The following is a 19,103-nucleotide window of genomic DNA, read 5'->3' as shown; positions in this document are numbered from 1 at the left end:
CACGCACACACACACACAGGCATAGACACACGCATGCACGCACAGACACAGACACACACACACACGCAGACGCACACACACATGCAGACGCGTACACACATATGTAGACGCACACACACGCACAGACACACACACACACACACACACACACGGACGGACGATGAAAAACTAGCAATTACAGTGCAGGAGAGGAAAGAAGCTTAAAGGGCCGTCCACACCAAGAACTTCTACAACCATAACTAAAAAGATACCGATGTGGGCGTCCACACTGCTGAACGATTGACGTTCTGCAAACAGCGTCGTCAAGCACACGCTGCACGCTCCAGCAGATAATTATCCAATGCAATCCAACTTTATTTGTAAAGCACATTTACAACAACCAGGTTGACCAAAGTGCTGGACGTTGACATGATTCAGGACAGATTATAAACACACGAGTAACAAACAGGACAATGAATATGCAGAATACAACTCTCAAGCAGGTTTAAAGGCCAATGAATAAAAGTGAGGAAGGCTGGGGGCCAATCTGACATGCAGAGGCTGGTCGTTCCACATCCTCGGGGCCACGAGAACGCTCCATCTCCAATATTTTTGAGCGGCGTCCTACGGGCAACAAGGAGTAGCTGGTCAGCTGACCTTAATGACCTCAGAGGAGCGTGTGGCTTCAGTAGTTCAGCGATAGAAGCTGAGGCTTGACCATAGACCAGCAGTCCTTCCAGAAGTCTGAGAAATGTTAACGTTTAGCCTCAAATCTCACTTTCCAAAACACTATTTACAACCTGAGAGCAGCAGTTCTTCTCTCCCATGTTTTCAATGAGACTTGAATGCAGCACCAGTGTTACAGGGTGTGACTGATATGACGTCTATTTAAACGTCTCTTTACTGATGTTGTTAGAAGTTTGGACAGGTCTTGCTGTGGCCAGTCCTTCCAGACAAATACAGAGTATTTTTGTGATTATTTTGGGCTAAAATCCTTGATTATGCGTCACGTTTTCTTAAAAAATATGATGGAATACGCAGGATATTCATGCATTTTTATGCGATGAAATTGCGGGAACTGTTTAAAACTGTGGTGTCATCGTGGCGTCATCGCGGTGTTTACAGCTTTTAGATGATGTTCACGTCGCGTAATTACATCACTTCATCACGTCTCTTCATCACGTCACTTCATTACGTCACTTCATCACGTCACTTCATCACGTCACTTCACCACGTCACTTCACCACGTCGCTTCATTACGTCTCTTCATCACGTCACTTCATCACGTCACTTCATCACGTCTCTTCATCACGTCACTTCATCACGTCGCTTCACCACGTCGCTTCATTACGTCACTTCATTACGTCTCTTCACCACGTCTCTTCACCACGTCTCTTCATCACGTCTCTTCACTACGTCTCTTCATCACGTCGCTTCATCACGTCGCTTCATCACATCGCTTCATCACGTCGCTTCACCACGTCGCTTCACAACGGAGACAGAGATACACACACACACAGAGATACACACACACACACACAGAGACACACACACACACAGAGAGACACACACACACACACACAGAGACACACACACACACACACACACACAGAGACACACACACACACAGAGACACACACACACACAGAGAGACACACAGACAGACAGACACACACACAGACACACACACACACGGGGAGACACAGAGACACACACACACACACACACGGAGACACAGAGACACACACACACAGAGACACACACACACACACACGGAGACACGGAGACACAGAGACACACAGAGACACACACACACACACGGAGACACACACACACAAACATACAGAGACACACACACACGCCGGCTCGATGCACACACCAGGGCACAAGTATGAACATGAGACCACCTGCGTAGCTACGGTGAAAGCTCCGACCTTCCTGTCTAAAGCAGACTGTTTGTGTTTCTGGGTCTGACTTGTCATTAAAAAAACAAACCGTTGCGGCAGTGTGTTTTTCTTCTGAAAACATCATTGGCTGCCTACTGACATTGACTGATACACCGCCCTCTGGTGGACAGAACATATACAACCTATACCAAAATAGGTCTTACTGAAGGCATTTCATGGTCAAAATATTATTAATAAATATTCAAATATAATCTAATATTAATAAACAAACAAACAAACTTCGAATATGATTTTGGGGCAAAAGTCAAAGCCCTGCTGCCTTCTCTGGGAAACGGGGGCGCACAGATAGAGCCGGGGGATGAGAGCGGATCTGTGTAGCGCGCTGGGACAACAACGCAGACGGTATGATGATAATATCCAAAACACAACATTCACTCTGTGTGGTTTCTGCGACATGAGAAATACTTTTCAAATGTGTCATGTTGTAAAGTGAGATGGATTCTGATTGGCTGTTGTTTCTTCTATCGTTCATCAAATCTCTCTGAAAGTGATCCCGACGATGTCATTCTCCAGTGTCGTCGTCGTAATAGTTGTGGTGTGGACTCCAAACATCCACGTGGGATATAACAATGTTGTATCTATATAGTTCTCGTTCTTGGTGTGGACGGCCCTTAAAAGGCTTATCGGTCTCTTATTCAGCGTCCAGCCCACTTCAAAGCAGACATTTGTCTGTTGTTCTCCTCCTGTCAGTTGTTCTCCATCATCCTGTCTGTTGTTCTCCATCATCCTGTCTTTTGGTCTTCATCATCCTTTCTGTTGGTCTCCATCATCCTGTCTGTTTGTTCTCCATCATCCTGTCTTTTGGTCTTCATCATCCTGTCTGTCGTTCTCCATCATCCTGTCTGTCGTTCTCCATCATCCTGTCTGTTGTTCTCCTCCTGTCAGTTGTTCTCCATCATCCTGTCTGTTGTTCTCCATCATCCTGTCTTTTGGTCTTCATCATCCTTTCTGTTGGTCGTCATCATCTTGTCTGTTGGTCGTCATCATCCTGTCTGTTGTTCTCCATCATCCTGTCTGTTGTTCTCCATCATCCTGTCTGTTGGTCTCCATCATCCTGTCTGTTGGTCTCCATCATCCTGTCTGTTGTTCTCCATCATCCTGTCTGTCGTTCTCCATCATCCTGTCTGTTGTTCTCCATCATCCTGTCTGTTGTTCTCCATCATCCTGTCTGTTGGCCTCATCATCCTGTCTGTTGGTCTTCATCATCCTTTCTGTTGGTCGTCATCATCTTGTCTGTTGGTCGTCATCATCCTGTCTGTTGGTCTCCATCATCCTGTCTGTTGGTCTCCATCATCCTGTCTGTTGGTCTCCATCATCCTGTCTGTTGGTCTCCATCATCCTGTCTGTTGGTCTCCATCATCCTGTCTGTTGGCCTCATCATCCTGTCTGTTGGTCTTCATCATCCTGTCTGTCGTTCTCATCAACCTGTCTGTTGGCCTCATCATCCTGTCTGTTGGCCTCATCATCCTGTCTGTCGGCCTCATCATCCTGTCTGTCGGTCTTCATCATCCTGTCTGTCGTTCTCATCAACCTGTCTGTCGGCCTCATCAACCTGTCTGTCGGCCTCATCAACCTGTCTGTCGGCCTCATCATCCTGTCTGTTGTTCTCATCCTGTCTGTTGTTCGTCTCTGCAGCTGAACCAGACCAGGATGGAGAGCGGTCCCGAGGTCGTCAGCCAATCATCTTCTCTGCTGCCCATGTCAGGCTTCCCCATGCAGGTCAGACATCAGTTTATTTACTGTGGTAGTGTCAGGTACCTTTTGTTGTTCCTTCTTAACGTTTTTGTTGTTTTTTGTAGTTTTTAACGATGGGAACATCTCTAGTAAAAAGCAGTTTCTCTGAGTTCAGAGCGAGCTTGTGGAACTAGAAGCTCGTGGCAGAGTGAGTCTGATAATGATTGTGTACCCGATGGATCAAAGCTGTAATGTCTCTGTGTTCAGGAGTACAACCAGAACAGCATCTTCAGCCAGGCGTACGGGAAGAACCTGCCGCCCAGCTCCAAGCTGGACGCTCCCATGATGCACCAGGAGCCGTCACTCTACTCTCTGTTCGAGGGGACTCCGTGGTCTCCGTCGCTCCCCGCCAGCTCAGGTACGCTCGCTCACCTGTACGGGGTGGAAACGGGTTCATATTCAGAACCAAGCAATATTTCACGAAAAAAAAGTCAAAATATTTTACGAAAAAAGTCAAAATATTTTACGAAAAAAAGTCAAAATATTTTACGAAAAAAAGTCAAAATATTTCACGAAAAAAAGTCAAAATATTTCACGAAAAAAAGTCAAAATATTTCACGAAAAACAAATATTTTTTTAATAATAAAGTATTTCTTAAAATCTGTAATTTAACTTTTACTTTTCTACTGGAGATAAAAACACTTTTGGCTCAAAACTCAAACACGTAAAAACCAAAACGTAGTGGTGTAAATGTAGCCTAACGCCGTGTGTGTTTCTGATTGGCAGATCACTCCACCCCGGCCAGCCAATCCCCTCACTCCTCCAACCCCAGCAGCCTGCCGTCCTCCCCCCCCACACACAACCACGGAGCCATGCCCTTCTCCAACTTCGGGCCCATCGGCACTCCGGACAGCCGGGACCGTCGGGTGGTGGACCGCTGGAAGCCCGACAAGACCGGTGAGAGTCCAGCGGGTTTATACTACAGCTGCAAAGATGTTGCCACGTTTTATAGACCAAACATCTAATCTAAAACACACACACACACATAGAGACACACACACACACACACACACACATTCACACACACACACACACACATTCACACACACATTCACACACACACACACACACACACACACACACACACACACACACACACACACACACACACACATACACATACATAGACACATATATATATATACACACAGACACATATATATACATACACACACACATTTACACAAATACACACACACATTTACACAAATACACACACACATTTACACAAATACACACACACACACATAGACACAAATACACACACAGACACATATATATACACACAGACACACATATACACACAGACACACAAACATAAAATCCATTCATTCAGAAAACTATCCACAGATGAATGTTTGTTTACCTCTTTATTTCAATGTTTTTGTCACTATCAACAACCTTTTTTGCCATTTTTGTGACTGAAAAAGTAACTTAGCCATCAGAACGTGCCAAAAGGTGCTTTAAAGGTTGAAAGAGTTGATTGTGAGCTCTGCTTCCAGATGTTGACGTGTGCTCGGTGTGTTTCTGTGTAGGAGCGGTGAGCGGCTTTGGGCTGGACTACCTGCCGGCTGCAGCTTCCTCAGCAGCTTCGGACTCCAGCTGGCACCAGACGGGGCCGGCCAGCAGCTCCTGGACCAATCAGGAGTGTCCGATGGAGGAGTCGTCCTCCACCGTGCTGCTCGACAGCCTCAAGGTCCGCTGATGTGTCCACACACTCTCCTGTCTCAGCCTGCTTTAGTTTAACCCTAAATCACCGTCACCAAACCCACCAGACTCCATGTAAATAATCAGGACTTTTAGCATCGTAAAACACACTTCATTCAAAGTGGACAGAAACTAAATAAAACTATCAAAAGCCGTCTTGGTTCATCTTTCCACTGTTCCAACAATCACCACTCTGGTTTGGTTGAAATAAACCCTTAATTCACACATTTACATGTGGAGATATGCTGGCTCTATACACGCTAAAAGTCCTGATTATTTACATGGAGTCTGGTGTAGTTTGGTGATGGTGATTTTGGGGCTGTTTCATGTTAAACTAAAAGGATCTTACTCTTTAACTAAAAGGTCTATCTCTGTAGGGATCCTTTCATAATGTTGTCAGACACTTAGAATAATAATCTGAGTCTGTCAGCAGCAACAACAGAACTCTTAGTGGACGCTGACTGAAGCTGAACATTAGTCCTGTAGGGTAACATTACAGCTTGTTACTAACTGCTGCTGAACATTAGTCCTGTAGGGTAACATTACAGTCCGGTTCATGGCTGACGGTTACAGCGATCTCGCTCAATACTGGACCAACTTCAACAAAACCCACAAAGTCATCCTTTAAGAAGTGATTTGAAGATGTTTGTGTTTACGTTGCTGAGGCTCTGCTCTCTCTGTCTCTCTCTGTCTCTCTCTCTCTCTCTCTCTCTCTCTGTCTCTCCCTCCCTCCCTCTCTCTCTCTCTCTCTCTCTGTCTCTCCCTCCCTCCCTCCCTCGCTGTCTCTCTGCAGTCGATCTGGTCGAGCTCCATGATGCAGCCCGGCCCGTCGGCGCTGGAGCAGCTCCTCCTGCAGCAGAAACAGAAGCAGCAGCGAGGCCACGGCACCATGAACCCGCCGCACTGAACGGCAGGCCGCGGCGGCCGGCGCTTTGTGTCGGGATGGCAACAAACAAACTACCACCACCAGGAGATAACGGGAGGAGAAAAAAACCACAAGTTTGACGAAAGAGGAAGGCGAGGCTCCGACTTAAATGGGAAATTAAACGGTGGATGTGCCGGGGAGGCGGAGACGAACCCCCGGCGAGGCCGAAACACCGACCCCACCCCCCCATCGTCTGACGAGGAGCGCTGACGCCCCCCTCCTGGACCGGAGGGCCCGGCAGGATCTCTTCAACTGCGGCGCTAACGCGACCGCCGGGTTTACCGTCAACCTGCGGGAAACCTAAACATTGAGGAACAAAACAAACCAACCCTTCCACTGCTTTCCTCTGAAGCCACGTCTACACACACCGCAAGAACTGACTCTTTCTTTGGAACATATACAAAAAAATATAAAGCAACGTCTGCTACCGGACGTCTGCTCGGCCCGGTTTCGGAGCGCCTGTTTTTAGCGTCTTCGCTGGCGCCCGCAGACTGATTCGGGATGGCGTTGAGAGAGAGAGAGAGAGAGAGAGAGGGCAGTGTGGCGGTCGGGCTCAGAGGGGAGGAACGGTTTGGGGAAGCACCGGGAGGGTCAAACTAGACTGGACTTTCTGATTCATTTTCATTTCCGTGGAAGAGGAGGAGGAGGAGGAGGAGGAGGAGGAAGGCTCTCTGTAGCTCATTGGTTGAATGAAGGAAGGAAGGAAACGATGGCTATATAAATATATACATCAATATATATTGCCATAGTTGGGACATTTAAAAAAACAAAAAAAAAACAGGCCTTTTGTCTCTTCGCCGTGTTGTGAGAATGGGGACTGAACGCTGCTGTTTGCGAAGCCAGGTGCGTGACGTCACCTGACGCCAAGCTGAGAGAGCGTGGTCGCAGCGACACCGGCTTCACAACGTCAGCCACGGCGAGAGAGAGAAGTACAAGGGAATATAGGGGAGGGGGCTAAGAACATAAAAACCCACCCCCCGTCTAACTTAGGGATAGTATTACCGTTAGCTTCGAGAGATTGCAGATATTAACGTAAACAAACTGTATTTTGTGATTTGTTCGTAGCAGTTTTAGCTTCTCGCCCTCCGAGGTGATTACAGGTATGTCTATTAGCTTCCTGCTTGGATATTTTGAGGCCTCTTCTTCCTGTTGTTTCTTTACTTAACGAAGAGAGACCCCTAAACCCATAAAAGATGTAACCCTGCTCGCTTACTTAACCTGCATTTACTGTTCCGTTATGTTCATGTTCAGCCTTTTAACTAGTTTTCTGCAGCTCTGTTACAGCGCTCCTGTCCCGTTACTACTGACCGCTGTCGAGGTTCAGCCACAGACAGACAGACAGACAGACAGACAGACACATAGACAGACAGACACCGACAGACAGAAAGTCACAGACACCAACAGACAGAAAGTGACAGACACACACACAGACTGACAGAGAGTGACAGACACACACAGACTGACAGAGAGTGACAGACACACACACAGACACACACACAGACTGACAGAGAGTGACACAGACGCACACACAGACACACATAGACAGACACCGACAGACAGAAAGTCACAGACACCAACAGACAGAAAGTGACAGACACACACACAGACTGACAGAGAGTGACAGACACACACACACACACACAGACTGACAGAGAGTGACAGACACACACACACACACAGACTGACAGAGAGAGACAGACACACACACACACACAGACTGACAGAGAGACAGACACACACACAGACTGACAGAGACAGACACACACACAGACTGACAGAGAGTGACAGACACACAGACTGACAGAGAGTGACAGACACACACACAGACTGACAGAGAGTGACACAGACGCACACACAGACACACATAGACAGACACCGACAGACAGAAAGTCACAGACACCAACAGACAGAAAGTGACAGACACACACACAGACTGACAGAGAGTGACAAACACACACACAGACTGACAGAGAGTGACAGACACACACACAGACTGACAGAGAGTGACAGACACACACACACACACAGACTGACAGAGAGTGACAGACACACACACACACACACAGACTGACAGAGAGTGACAGACACACACACACACACAGACTGACAGAGAGAGACACACACACACAGACTGACAGAGTGACAGACACACACACAGACGCACACACAGACACACACACAGAGTGACACAGACGCACACACAGACACACACACAGACTGACAGAGAGTGACAGACACACACACAGACTGACAGAGACAGACAGAGACAGAGACAGAGTGACAGACTGACAGAATGTTTCCCACCATCTTTCCTTCAATAACTACTGCAGCTCCGTGTGTTGGGCAGATGTTTGTATGAATTGTGGCGTATGGAAGCCCCCCCGCTGCTCTGCTGTTCATCTGACCGCTAACTGAAGCCCCTGTTCGACCCAAAAAAGTCCCGGGAACCACGCAGAACCACGCCGGCTACATTCAGGACCCCAAAGCCCTTTCTCTGCAGGAACATTTCGCATGTTTTTAACCAAGTAAAAATGAAGCAATCGGTAACGATTTTCACTCAAACAACACAACGAACGGTCGGTTTTTTTTCAGAAAACATCAGAATTGGAGATGATGGGATGTGAAAAACGCAGGTTTACTTTCGTAGGAGAAAAGAAAAACGTAATAATCACATTTTGAGAAGCTAGAACTTGTGAGGTTTTGTCACATTTGCCTGGAAGAGAAAAAAGATATCTTGAGAGATTAATCGTTGACGGTTTCTGTCGATTGATTTCCTCTTTAAAATAATGTTTTAATAATGTTCAAAATTGCTTTTTTTTGTCTGATCAGCAGTCAAATCAACCTTCAGTTTATTGTCGTGAAGCAGAAACATGATTTGAAAGTATTTAATTATTATTGGAGAAGCTTTCTTCCCAATCATAAAGTGAAGAGTAACGTGTTTGTAGGTTATTTATTTTACTGCTCCCCCGATGGTTCCTGGATCACCTCTATTGTTTAACCCTTGTGTTGTCCTCCTATCAACCATGCAACTTCTGTTTTTCTGGCTCCAAATTTCAAATACAAAATATTTTTGGTGACATTTTTGTCACTTTTTTCAAAACAATCTTGTCATTTTTTCCCCCCCGATGTTTGTCACTTTTTTTGAAATAATGTAGTCATTTTTTTCCCGCTTTTTCTGTTTTTTTTCCCGCTGTTTTTGTCGTTTTTTTCCCGCTTTTTTTGTCGTTTTTTTTCCCGCTTTTTTTGTCGGTTTTTTCCTGCTGTTTTTGTCGTTTTTTTCCCGCTTTTTTGTCGTTTATTTCCCAATGTTTTTGTCGGTTTTTTTTCGCTGTTTTTGTTGGGTTTTTTTCCGCTGTTTTTGTTGTTTTTTTTCCGCTGTTTTTGTCGGGGGTTTTTTTGCTGTTTTTGTCGTGTTTTTTTCCGCTGTTTTTGTCGTTTTTTTCCCGCTGTTTTTTGTCGGTTTTTTTCCGCTGTTTTTGTCGGTTTTTTTTCCAAAAACATTTTCTCATTTTTTTTCCAAAAACATTTTCTCTTTTTTTCCAAAAAACATTTTCTCTTTTTTTCCAAAAACATTTTCTCTTTTTTCCAAAAACATTTTCTCATTTTTTCCAAAAACATTTTCTCTTTTTTCCAAAAAACATTTTCTCATTTTTTCCCCAAAAAATTTTTTCGTCCCCTTTTTATTCGAATTATTTTGTCTCGATTTTTCAGCACTTTATTTTGGACGTTTTTTTTTGTTTGTTTTTTTCTACAGTTCTTTGATCATATTTTTTCCAAACGCTATAAAACTGAATGAAAAATGGTGAGCTGATCATTTATTTGACCTGTGAGGAGTAATGGTCGTAGGGAACCATCCACGTTCACGTTTGGTTGAAAGAAAAACCCAAAATTTCTGATATAGAAACCTTTTGAAAATGGGTCAGATGAGACCGGAGGACAACAGGAGGGTTAAAGGACGTTTTATTCAAAGTCTGGGAACTAAAAGTGAAAGTTTCTGAAAGTTTCCCGAGGCTGTAATAGTCGTGTTGAGTTTCCGTGGTTTCACCCGTGTAGTGTATTTACACGCCGTCAGTCCTGGTTGTCTCAGAGCCAATCAGAAAGCAGAGAGGGGACAGCTGACCAATCAGGATGTGAGGGTTTAGACTGCAGCACTGTAAGTAACTTCCTGTCCAGTTTGAACCAGCAGAAAGCTGTTTTTTTCTACTTTAAAAACTCCTAATCGTTTAGTTCCAAGGGATTAAAAAATAAATAAATGTAAAAGCCTGTTTTTAATTCTCCCGTCGAGGCGGTTTTATTAAAGCAGACTTCAAAGAGACGTGTCTATTTTCTGTGTGATTGTGCTTTTCATGTTGCATTTAACAAAATGTATTTGAAAAATGAATAATAATAAAAATAAAATATTACTGAATGTGCGGACGAGCTTGGCCAGAAGCGTGGAGGAGGGCGTGTGGCTTTCGTGTCTGGAGCTCGGCGCTGCGTCTGACATTCCTCTCTGGCGCGTGTTTGGGAGGCGTCATGGCGGCGAGCGTCATGGCGGCGAGCGTCATGGCGGCGAGCGTCATGGCGGCGAGCGTCTGACCACACGCTGCTTTCACTTGGAGAGGCTTTTCTTGTGTTTGGTGTCTCTCTGTTGACGCTCAGAAGTGGCGGAATCAGCCTTTAAATAAACATTAACTATGTTCTCCCTTGACGCTGTGTACGTTTTACTTCGTGTGTGTCTGTGCATGTGTGTGTTTGTGTCCATCTGTGTGTGTGTCTGTGCGTGTGTGTTTGTGTGTGCTTGTGTCCATCTGTGTGTCTGCGTGTGTGTTTGTGTCCATCTGTGTGTGCGTTTGTGTCCATCTGTGTGTGTGTCTGTGCGTGTGTGTTTGTGTGTGCGTGTGTGTTTGTGTCCATCTGTGTGTGTGTGTTTGTGTCCATCTGTGTGTGTGTTTGTGTCCATCTGTGTGTGTGTCTGTGCGTGTGTGTGCGTGTGTGTTTGTGTCCATCTGTGTGTGTCTGCGTGTGTGTTTGTGTGTGTGTGTGTGTGTGTGTTTGTGTCCATCTGTGTGTGTGTCTGTGCGTGTGTGTTTGTGTCCATCTGTGTGTGTGTATGTCCATCTGTGTCTGTGCGTGTGTGTTTTTGTGTCCATCTGTGTGACTGTGCGTGCGTGTTTGTGTCCATCTGTGTGTGTATGTGTCTGTGCGTGTGTGTGTGTGTGTGTTTGTGTCCATCTGTGTGTGTGTGTTTGTGTCCATCTGTGTGTGTGTTTGTGTCCATCTGTGTGTGTGTCTGTGCGTGTGTGTTTGTGTGTGCGTGTGTGTTTGTGTCCATCTGTGTGTCTGTGCGTGTGTGTTTGTGTCCATCTGTGTGTGTGTATGTCCATCTGTGTGTCTGTGCGTGTGTGTTTGTGTCCATCTGTGTGTGTATGTGTCTGTGCATGTGTGTGTGTGTGTCCATCTGTGCGTGTGTGTGTGTGTGTGTGTGTCCATCTGTGTCTGTACGTGTGTGTGTGTCCATCTGTGTGTCTGTGCGTGCGTGTTTGTGTCCATCTTTTTGTGTGTGTGTGTGTGTCTGTGTCTGTACGTGTGTTTGTGTCCGTCTGTGTGCGTGTGTGTGTGTGTCTGTGCGTGCGTGTGTGTGTCCATCTGTGTCTGTACATGTGTTTGTGTCCATCTGAGTGCGCGTGCGTCTGTGTGTGTTTGTGTCCATCTGTGTGTGTGGGTCCATCTGTGTGTCTGTGCGTGCGTGTGTGTGTCCATCTGTGTCTGTACGTGTGTTTGTGTCCATCTGTGTGTGTTTGTGTCCATCTGTGTGTGCATGTATGTCCATCTGTGTCTGTACGTGTGTTTGTGTCCATCTGTGTGTGTGTGTGTGTCTGTCTGTCTGTGCGTGCGTGCGTGTTTGTGTCCATCTGTGTGTGTATGTGCATGTGTATGCTTGTGTCATGTCTGTGTGTGTATGTGTGTGTCTATGCATGTGTGTGCGTGTGTACATGTCTGTATGTGTGTCCATCTGTGTCTGTGCGCGTGTGTGTTTGTGTCCATCTGTGTGTGTGTGTGTGTGTGTGTGTGTGTCCGTCTTCTGTTTGTCAGTGCAGTTTACCGTCCATAATGTAGAAGAAATGTTCAGATCCTTCACGCCAACAAAGGTTACAAAGCAGCAAACTCAACCCAACAAATACTCAACACGTTGAATATCTTGATAACGATGAACTTATTGATCCATAAACAGATATTAAATGTTCTCAGTTCTGCTGCTTTCACTTTCCTGCTAAAACCCAACAAACTAATGAGAGGAAATCATTTCCAACTTTCTTTTATTAAACAAATTGAACATTGAATATAAAATATCGTGGAACCTTCTGCAGCGTCTTCAAACGTCACAAATCTGTGTGTGTGTGTCTGTGCGTGTGCGTGCATGTGTCTGTGTGTGTGTCTGTCTGCGTGCATGTGTGTGTGTCTGTCTGTGTGTGTGTCTGTCTGCGTGCATGTGTGTGTGTCTGTCTATGTGTGTGTCTGTCTGTCTGTCTATCTGTGTGTCTGTGTGTGTCTCTGTGTGTGCCTGTGTGTGTGTGTGTGTCTGTCTGTCTGTCTGTCTGTCTGTGTATGTATGTCTGTCTGTCTGTGTGTGTGTGTCTGTCTGTCTGTCTGTGTGTCTGTGTGTGTGTGTCTGTGTGTCTGTCTATCTGTGTGTGTGTCTGTGTGTGTGTTTGTCTGTCTGTGTGTGTGTCTGTCTGTGTGTCTGTGTGTGTGTCTGTGTGTGTGTGTGTCTGTCTGTGTGTGTCTGTATGTGTCTGTCTGTGTGTGTGTGTGTGTGTGTGTGTGTCTCTGTGTGTGTGTCTGTCTGTGTGTGTCTGTCTGTGTGTGTGTGTGTGTGTGTCTGTCTGTGTGTGTCTGTGTGTGTGTGTGTCTGTCTGTCTGTGTGTGTGTGTGTGTGTCTGTCTGTGTGTGTCTGTGTGTCTGTCTCTGTCTGTCTGTGTGTGTGTCTGTGTGTGTGTCTGTGTGTGTGTGTGTGTGTGTTGGATCCCATCAGATAACCCTAACCTCCTAACTTGAAAGAAGCCACAGCGAGCTGATAAGAAGAAACCTCGAGCTCTGCTCAGCTGCTCCCGTAGAGAAACAGTTGAACAGTTTTTGTACGAGGGTTTTTCACCGTGTCTACGTACCACAGTGAGTGGAGGCAGCCTGACACCTCGACAAAAACCTCTCCTCTCTAAACACTCCCAGGCACCAACACTTTCTCGTCTTCACTTTCACATTTTTATGTAGTCTTTGTCCCAGAGAAGAGACCCCAAATCACACAAAACATCATTTCTTGATTGAGATTAACCTTCATGTTGTTCTTGTGTCCAATCTGACCCATTTTCAAAAGGTTTCTATATGAGAAATTTGGGTTTTCTTTCAAAGAAACTGTCCCAAAAAATAACGTGAATGGTTCCCTACGACGCTCTTCACAAGTTAAAGAAATAATCAGTTCACTACTTTCATTGATTTGGGTGTTTTATTCAATGTTATAGCATTTGAAGAAAAAACTATTGATAAAAGAACGAAAATGTCGAAAAAAGTGACATGTAAAAGCAAAAAAAATAAAAAAATTTGGGAAAAAACCCACAAAAACTTCAAAAGTCTCCGAAAAAGTCGTCCAACGTTGAAAAAAGTGACAAAAACATCGGGGAAAGCCACAAAAGTGTCGAAAAAGACGACCAAAACGTTGATAAAGGGTTATTATATATAAGGGTCAGTTAGGTTAAGGAAAAGGTTGTGGGTGGGCGTACGTTTCTGTGACACGCGGGACAAGAATGGGACGGTTGGGTTTAGATAAAGAAGAACGGGACGGTTGGGTTTAGGTAAAGAAGAACGGGACGGTTGGGTTTAGATAAAGAAGAACGGGAGCGAGTTGGGTTTAGGTAAAAGAAGAACGGGACGGTTGGGTTTAGGAAAAAGAAGAACGGGACGGTTGGGTTTAGGTAAAGAAGAACGGGACAGTTGGGTTTAGGTAAAGAAGAACGGACGGTTGGGTTTAGATAAAGAAGAACGGGACGGTTGGGTTTAGATAAAGAAGAACGGGACGGTTGGGTTTAGGTAAAGAAGAACGGGACAGTTGGGTTTAGGTAAAGAAGAACGGGACAGTTGGGTTTAGGTAAAGAAGAACGGGACGGTTGGGTTTAGATAAAGAAGAACGGGACGGTTGGGATTAGATAAAGAAGAACGGGACGGTTGGGTTTAGGTAAAGAAGAACGGGACAGTTGGGTTTAGATAAAGAAGAACGGGACGGTTGGGTTTAGGTAAAGAAGAACGGGACAGTTGGGTTTAGGTAAAGAAGAACGGGACGGTTGGGTTTAGGTAAAGAAGAACGGGACAGTTGGGTTTAGGTAAAGAAGAACGGGACGGTTGGGTTTAGGTAAAGAAGAACGGGACGGTTGGGTTTAGGTAAAGAAGAACGGGACGGTTGGGTTTAGGTAAAGAAGAACGGGACGGTTGGGTTTAGGTAAAGAAGAACGGGACGGTTGGGTTTAGGTAAAGAAGAACGGGACGGTTGGGTTTAGGTAAAGAAGAACGGGACGGTTGGGTTTAGGTAAAGAAGAACGGGACGGTTGGGTTTAGGTAAAGAAGAACGGGACAGTTGGGTTTAGGTAAAGAAGAAGGGGACAGTTGGGTTTAGGTAAAGAAGAACGGACAGTTGGGTTTAGGTAAAGAAGAACGGACAGTTGGGTTTAGGTAAAGAAGAACGGGACGGTTGGGTTTAGGTAAAGAAGAACGGGACGGTTGGGTTTAGATAAAGAAGAACGGGACGGTTGGGTTTAGCTAAAGAACAACGGGACGGTTGGGTTTAGGTAAAGAAGAACGGGACGGTTTGGTTTAGGTAAAGAAGAACGGGACGGTTGGGTTTAGGTAAAGAAGAACGGGACGGTTGGGTTTAGGTAAAGAAGAACGGGACGGTTGGGTTTAGGTAAAGAAGAACGGGACGGTTGGGTTTAGGTAAAGAAGAACGGGACGGTTGGGTTTAGGTAAAGAAGAACGGGACGGTTGGGTTTAGGTAAAGAAGAACGGGACGGTTGGGTTTAGGAAAAGACGAACGGGACGGTTGGGTTTAGATGAAGAAGAACGGGACGGTTGGGTTTAGGAAAAGAAGAACGGGGACGGTTGGGTTTAGATAAAGAAGAACGGGACGGTTGGGTTTAGAGTAAAGAAGAACGGGACGGTTGGGTTTAGGTAAAGAAGAACAGGGACAGTTGGGTTTAGGTAAAGAAGAACGGGACGGTTGGGATTAGGTAAAGAAGAACGGGACGGTTGGGTTTAGGTAAAGAAGAACGGGACGGTTGGGTTTAGGAAACGTGACATGACAAAAGTCCTGTGTTTGACCCATCCTCCCCCCCAACTAACCTCTCTACGTGGTTTTCGGGCTTTCATACTACTCGCTACTTAGTGCTACGTCATCTTCAAGCGCTGTGTAGCTGCTGCTCTCCCCGGTGCGTCCTACACACTATCTGACGCTGACAGCCACCGCCCAAACGTCCGTATTTTACGAGTTCGGAGTGAGAACGGGTTGGAAGGTGCTCAGAGCAGCGAATACATCAGCAGTATGTCTGTAGGTTTCAGTTGGTTTCTGAATAAATACTGCTGCTCCTCAAACCCAAAGTCAAGTTCCCGTGTCTCGCTTCTCAACAACGCAACAAAACAAAAAGATCCTCGGTAGCACGGGGAGAGCAAAAGATACGAGAGGACGGGGGAAGCCCGTCTACGAACCAAAGTATCGTATGTAATGACGACAGAGTTCTTAAGTGGCCTTGCATCACTGCAGTGTGACACCAAAACGTAACGGATCAAATGCAGCCTGTACAATGCAACAAAAACATGAACCTGGGTCCGGACTCTCAGGTGTGAAAAGGCCCTGCGTGACGGATGGGATCATCAATCTTTGAAGTTGGTCTAGTACTGAGCAAATTACCCAAACTAGCAGTCAGGCCGATAGAACAGACGGTGAAAAAATGTCAGAAAAAGAACAAAAACATTGTAAAAAAAGCATTGAGAAGACGACTTTAGCCCTATTCGCACGGGATTTTCTGAGGACCTCGTTGACAGACCGACAGACAGGCAGGCAGACAGACAGACTGTCTGAACAACTATCTGTCTGTCTGTCCACAAGGTGCTCAGAAGATCCTAATCCCGTGCAACTGTCAAGACAGACAGGCAGACAGACAGACTGTCTGAACAACTATCTGTCTGTCTGTCCACAAGGTGCTCAGAAGATCCTAATCCCGTGCAACTGTCAAGACAGACAGACAGACAGTTCTTCAGACAGAACCCCCCCCGCTACATCTGAGTTTTGTGTGGCGTATTTGCACGGGATAGGCGAAGCCTGTTTTTACTTGAAGTTACGGACATATCTGTACCCCGAGAGTTGGGTACCCGGAGGTGGAGGACGACGGCCAGGGCGAGGCCGCCACACCACACATGGGTCGGCGTTTGGTATCTATTTATCAGTCTCTCCAGGATTTTCACGCAACTTCAACCAATCCCAGCAGTCCTACGTGCCAGACTTTGTATCAGTATATGACTCTGAGAGGCTCGATGGTGTTTTAAGCCCCTAACGTCTCCTTCCAGGCAGTGCTGCGACCGTTGACTTCAAGGCACCCTAACCCTAACTGTACGTACACACCGCGGCCGACTTGAGCTGCAAAAGAAGCTCTGGCCGCCCTGTCCAGGACGCTTGTCAAAAAGTACGGGGAAGCTTTGGCCGCTCTGACGTGGCAGCATTCAATGTTCAATCATGTTCAACACACGATGGAAGACAAAGCACAAGCAGCCACTGCTGGCCAATACGTTGACACTAGAAACCTTTTATAAATTACATATATAATGACAGAATATGTATTGGTTGTTGGTTGCAGCGCTGTCTGTTAGCAGTTAGCTCGCTCGTTAGCCACTGAACTGCAGCAGCGTGCAGGCAGAGCGAGCAGCCGCCAGCTGTTGATGCGTGCAGGACTTCACCGTGAGCGGACTGTTTAGAGACCATGTGACCTGCAGGTAACGTTAACTGGTCCCTGTACGCAGATATCATCAATGATGGGGAGCCCAGCAACGGCCATGATGAGCTCCTCCTCCTTTTTCTCTGAACTAATGTTTTGGTAGGAACGACAGTTTACATCGTATGTTTCTCTGGAATCAGCCAGCGCGAAGGACGTCTATGTTCTGATTGGTTGCTGGTGTTGAATGGCGTCATAGCTCATTACCATAAAGTACTTCTGTTTGACGCTCTGGTCGCTCGAAACGCCCAAAACGCGACGCCGGTGGATTTGCAGCTTCTTGCAGCTGAGAGAAGCTTCCATTGAAAATGAATGACTTCCTGTAACTTAGAAGCTCAAGTCGGCGGCGGTGTGTACGTACAGTAACCATAACCATTGCCTAATCCTAGTGCCTTCCAGGCAGCGCTGCCTAGAAGGAGACGTTGGGGGGCCTAAAACACAGATTAACCTCTGAGAGCCAATGACCAAGCGGGAGTGAGAACGGGATGACGTCACGTAACACACGCACGCCACTAAATTCATTTCCTTGTTTCTGATATGAAGACGAGACTCAAACATCTCACATTTACCCACAAAACGTACAGCGAAAGACCGTGCAAAACATTTCAGACTGTCCTGCCAACCTGTAGACATCTTAACATCAACGTACGCTGGAACGTTTTTTCACTCTAAAGTCGCTGACAGTTTCAATCCTGTTGGCTCTCTGCAGCGGGCGGGGCTAATATTATCCCAGGACCTCTGTGTTCGGGGGAACACCGTAGCTCATTTGCGGGGGGATGTTTACTTCACAAACCACAGACATGGCCGATTCACACCGGATTAAGATCACAGACAACCTCCGTAACTATTACAGATGACCAGAGGTCACCAGGTAGTACTAGTCCCGTGAGAACAGGGCTTTAGACTAACGTTAGTTGGAGAACTTACAGTATGTACCTGTTGGGCCACAGACTGAAGAACATGACGCATGTCGGCGTCTCTTCAACGTGTTCTGAGGCACTTTTTGAACCAACTCGGGGAGACTGATCAGTCCGACTGCCTTTTCTGCCGTCTGGTTGGTGTGTCAGGGCCTTTAGGCGGCATATTCCAGCTTGAATCATAAACGATGCTTACAGTCGTAGAATCACACGTTTAGTTTCTTTGTGGAAACAACCGTGCTTGACAACGCCGAAGTTGAAAGAGCATTTCCTGTTGTTGCTGTTGCAACTTCACTTATAATGAAAGTTTTTGTCGCTTTTTTTAGACATTTTTGCTGCTTTTTTTGACGTTTTTGTCGCTCTTTCTCAGCCATTTCTAACCCGTTAACGATGCATCGTTACACCCTTGTAATAAATGTGGATATTAAGGTTTTAATGCTTTATAATGTTGTATAACATCTGTCCAACTCGAGGCCCCTGGCAGGTTTTTAATCCGTCCTTATGTTGTTAGGTTTACAATAAGTTTCATCTAGTTGTGCGCCAAACCCCAAAAACCCAGGAAACTGTTTTTCTAACTGCAATTAACCGAAACTCAAAGCCGAATCTAGCAGATTTAATATTCAGGCTGTGAAACAGGTCGCTGCTTTAAAAATGGTATCTTTGTCTTGCTTGATTTGCTAAACTCTGTGATGACTAAGGATCTTTTTAAGGGCTTTATGTCGACAAAAAAGCGTCAAAAGTGTCAGAGAAAGCAGTAATACAGTCAACGATTTTAGACCCTTTTTTGGGCTCAAGCCAGTCGAACAACGAACGCCTTGCAACGTGAGTTCAGTTCAGCTCACGTAGCACGGCATTCGTTCACTGC

General features: G+C 45.9%; 1 protein-coding gene and 1 long non-coding RNA gene across 5 annotated transcripts in view; both read left to right on the top strand.

Moving 5' to 3' along the window:
• Positions 1 to 6,377, top strand: part of smg7 (SMG7 nonsense mediated mRNA decay factor) — a 31,433-nt gene extending 25,056 nt beyond the window's left edge. For all 4 annotated transcript variants that reach the window (XM_078245151.1, XM_078245153.1, XM_078245150.1 and 1 more), the window contains 5 exons: positions 3,582 to 3,665; positions 3,888 to 4,038; positions 4,407 to 4,577; positions 5,216 to 5,376; positions 6,181 to 6,377. In XM_078245151.1, coding sequence (XP_078101277.1) covers positions 3,582 to 3,665; positions 3,888 to 4,038; positions 4,407 to 4,577; positions 5,216 to 5,376; positions 6,181 to 6,294 — 681 coding nt within the window. In that variant the 3' untranslated portion in view covers positions 6,295 to 6,377. The remainder of the gene's footprint in view (positions 1 to 3,581; positions 3,666 to 3,887; positions 4,039 to 4,406; positions 4,578 to 5,215; positions 5,377 to 6,180) is intronic.
• Positions 6,378 to 8,582: 2,205 nt separating this feature from the next.
• Positions 8,583 to 11,002, top strand: LOC144513964 (uncharacterized). Its single transcript, XR_013501218.1, has 2 exons — positions 8,583 to 9,304; positions 10,259 to 11,002. It is a non-coding gene; the product is annotated as an uncharacterized LOC144513964 (long non-coding RNA).
• Positions 11,003 to 19,103: the final 8,101 nt, after the last annotated feature.

Source organism: Sander vitreus, unplaced genomic scaffold (genome assembly GCF_031162955.1).
Source record: "Sander vitreus isolate 19-12246 unplaced genomic scaffold, sanVit1 ctg393_0, whole genome shotgun sequence".
Taxonomy (NCBI): domain Eukaryota; kingdom Metazoa; phylum Chordata; class Actinopteri; order Perciformes; family Percidae; genus Sander; species Sander vitreus.
This window is presented reverse-complemented; position numbering and strand designations above follow the sequence as displayed.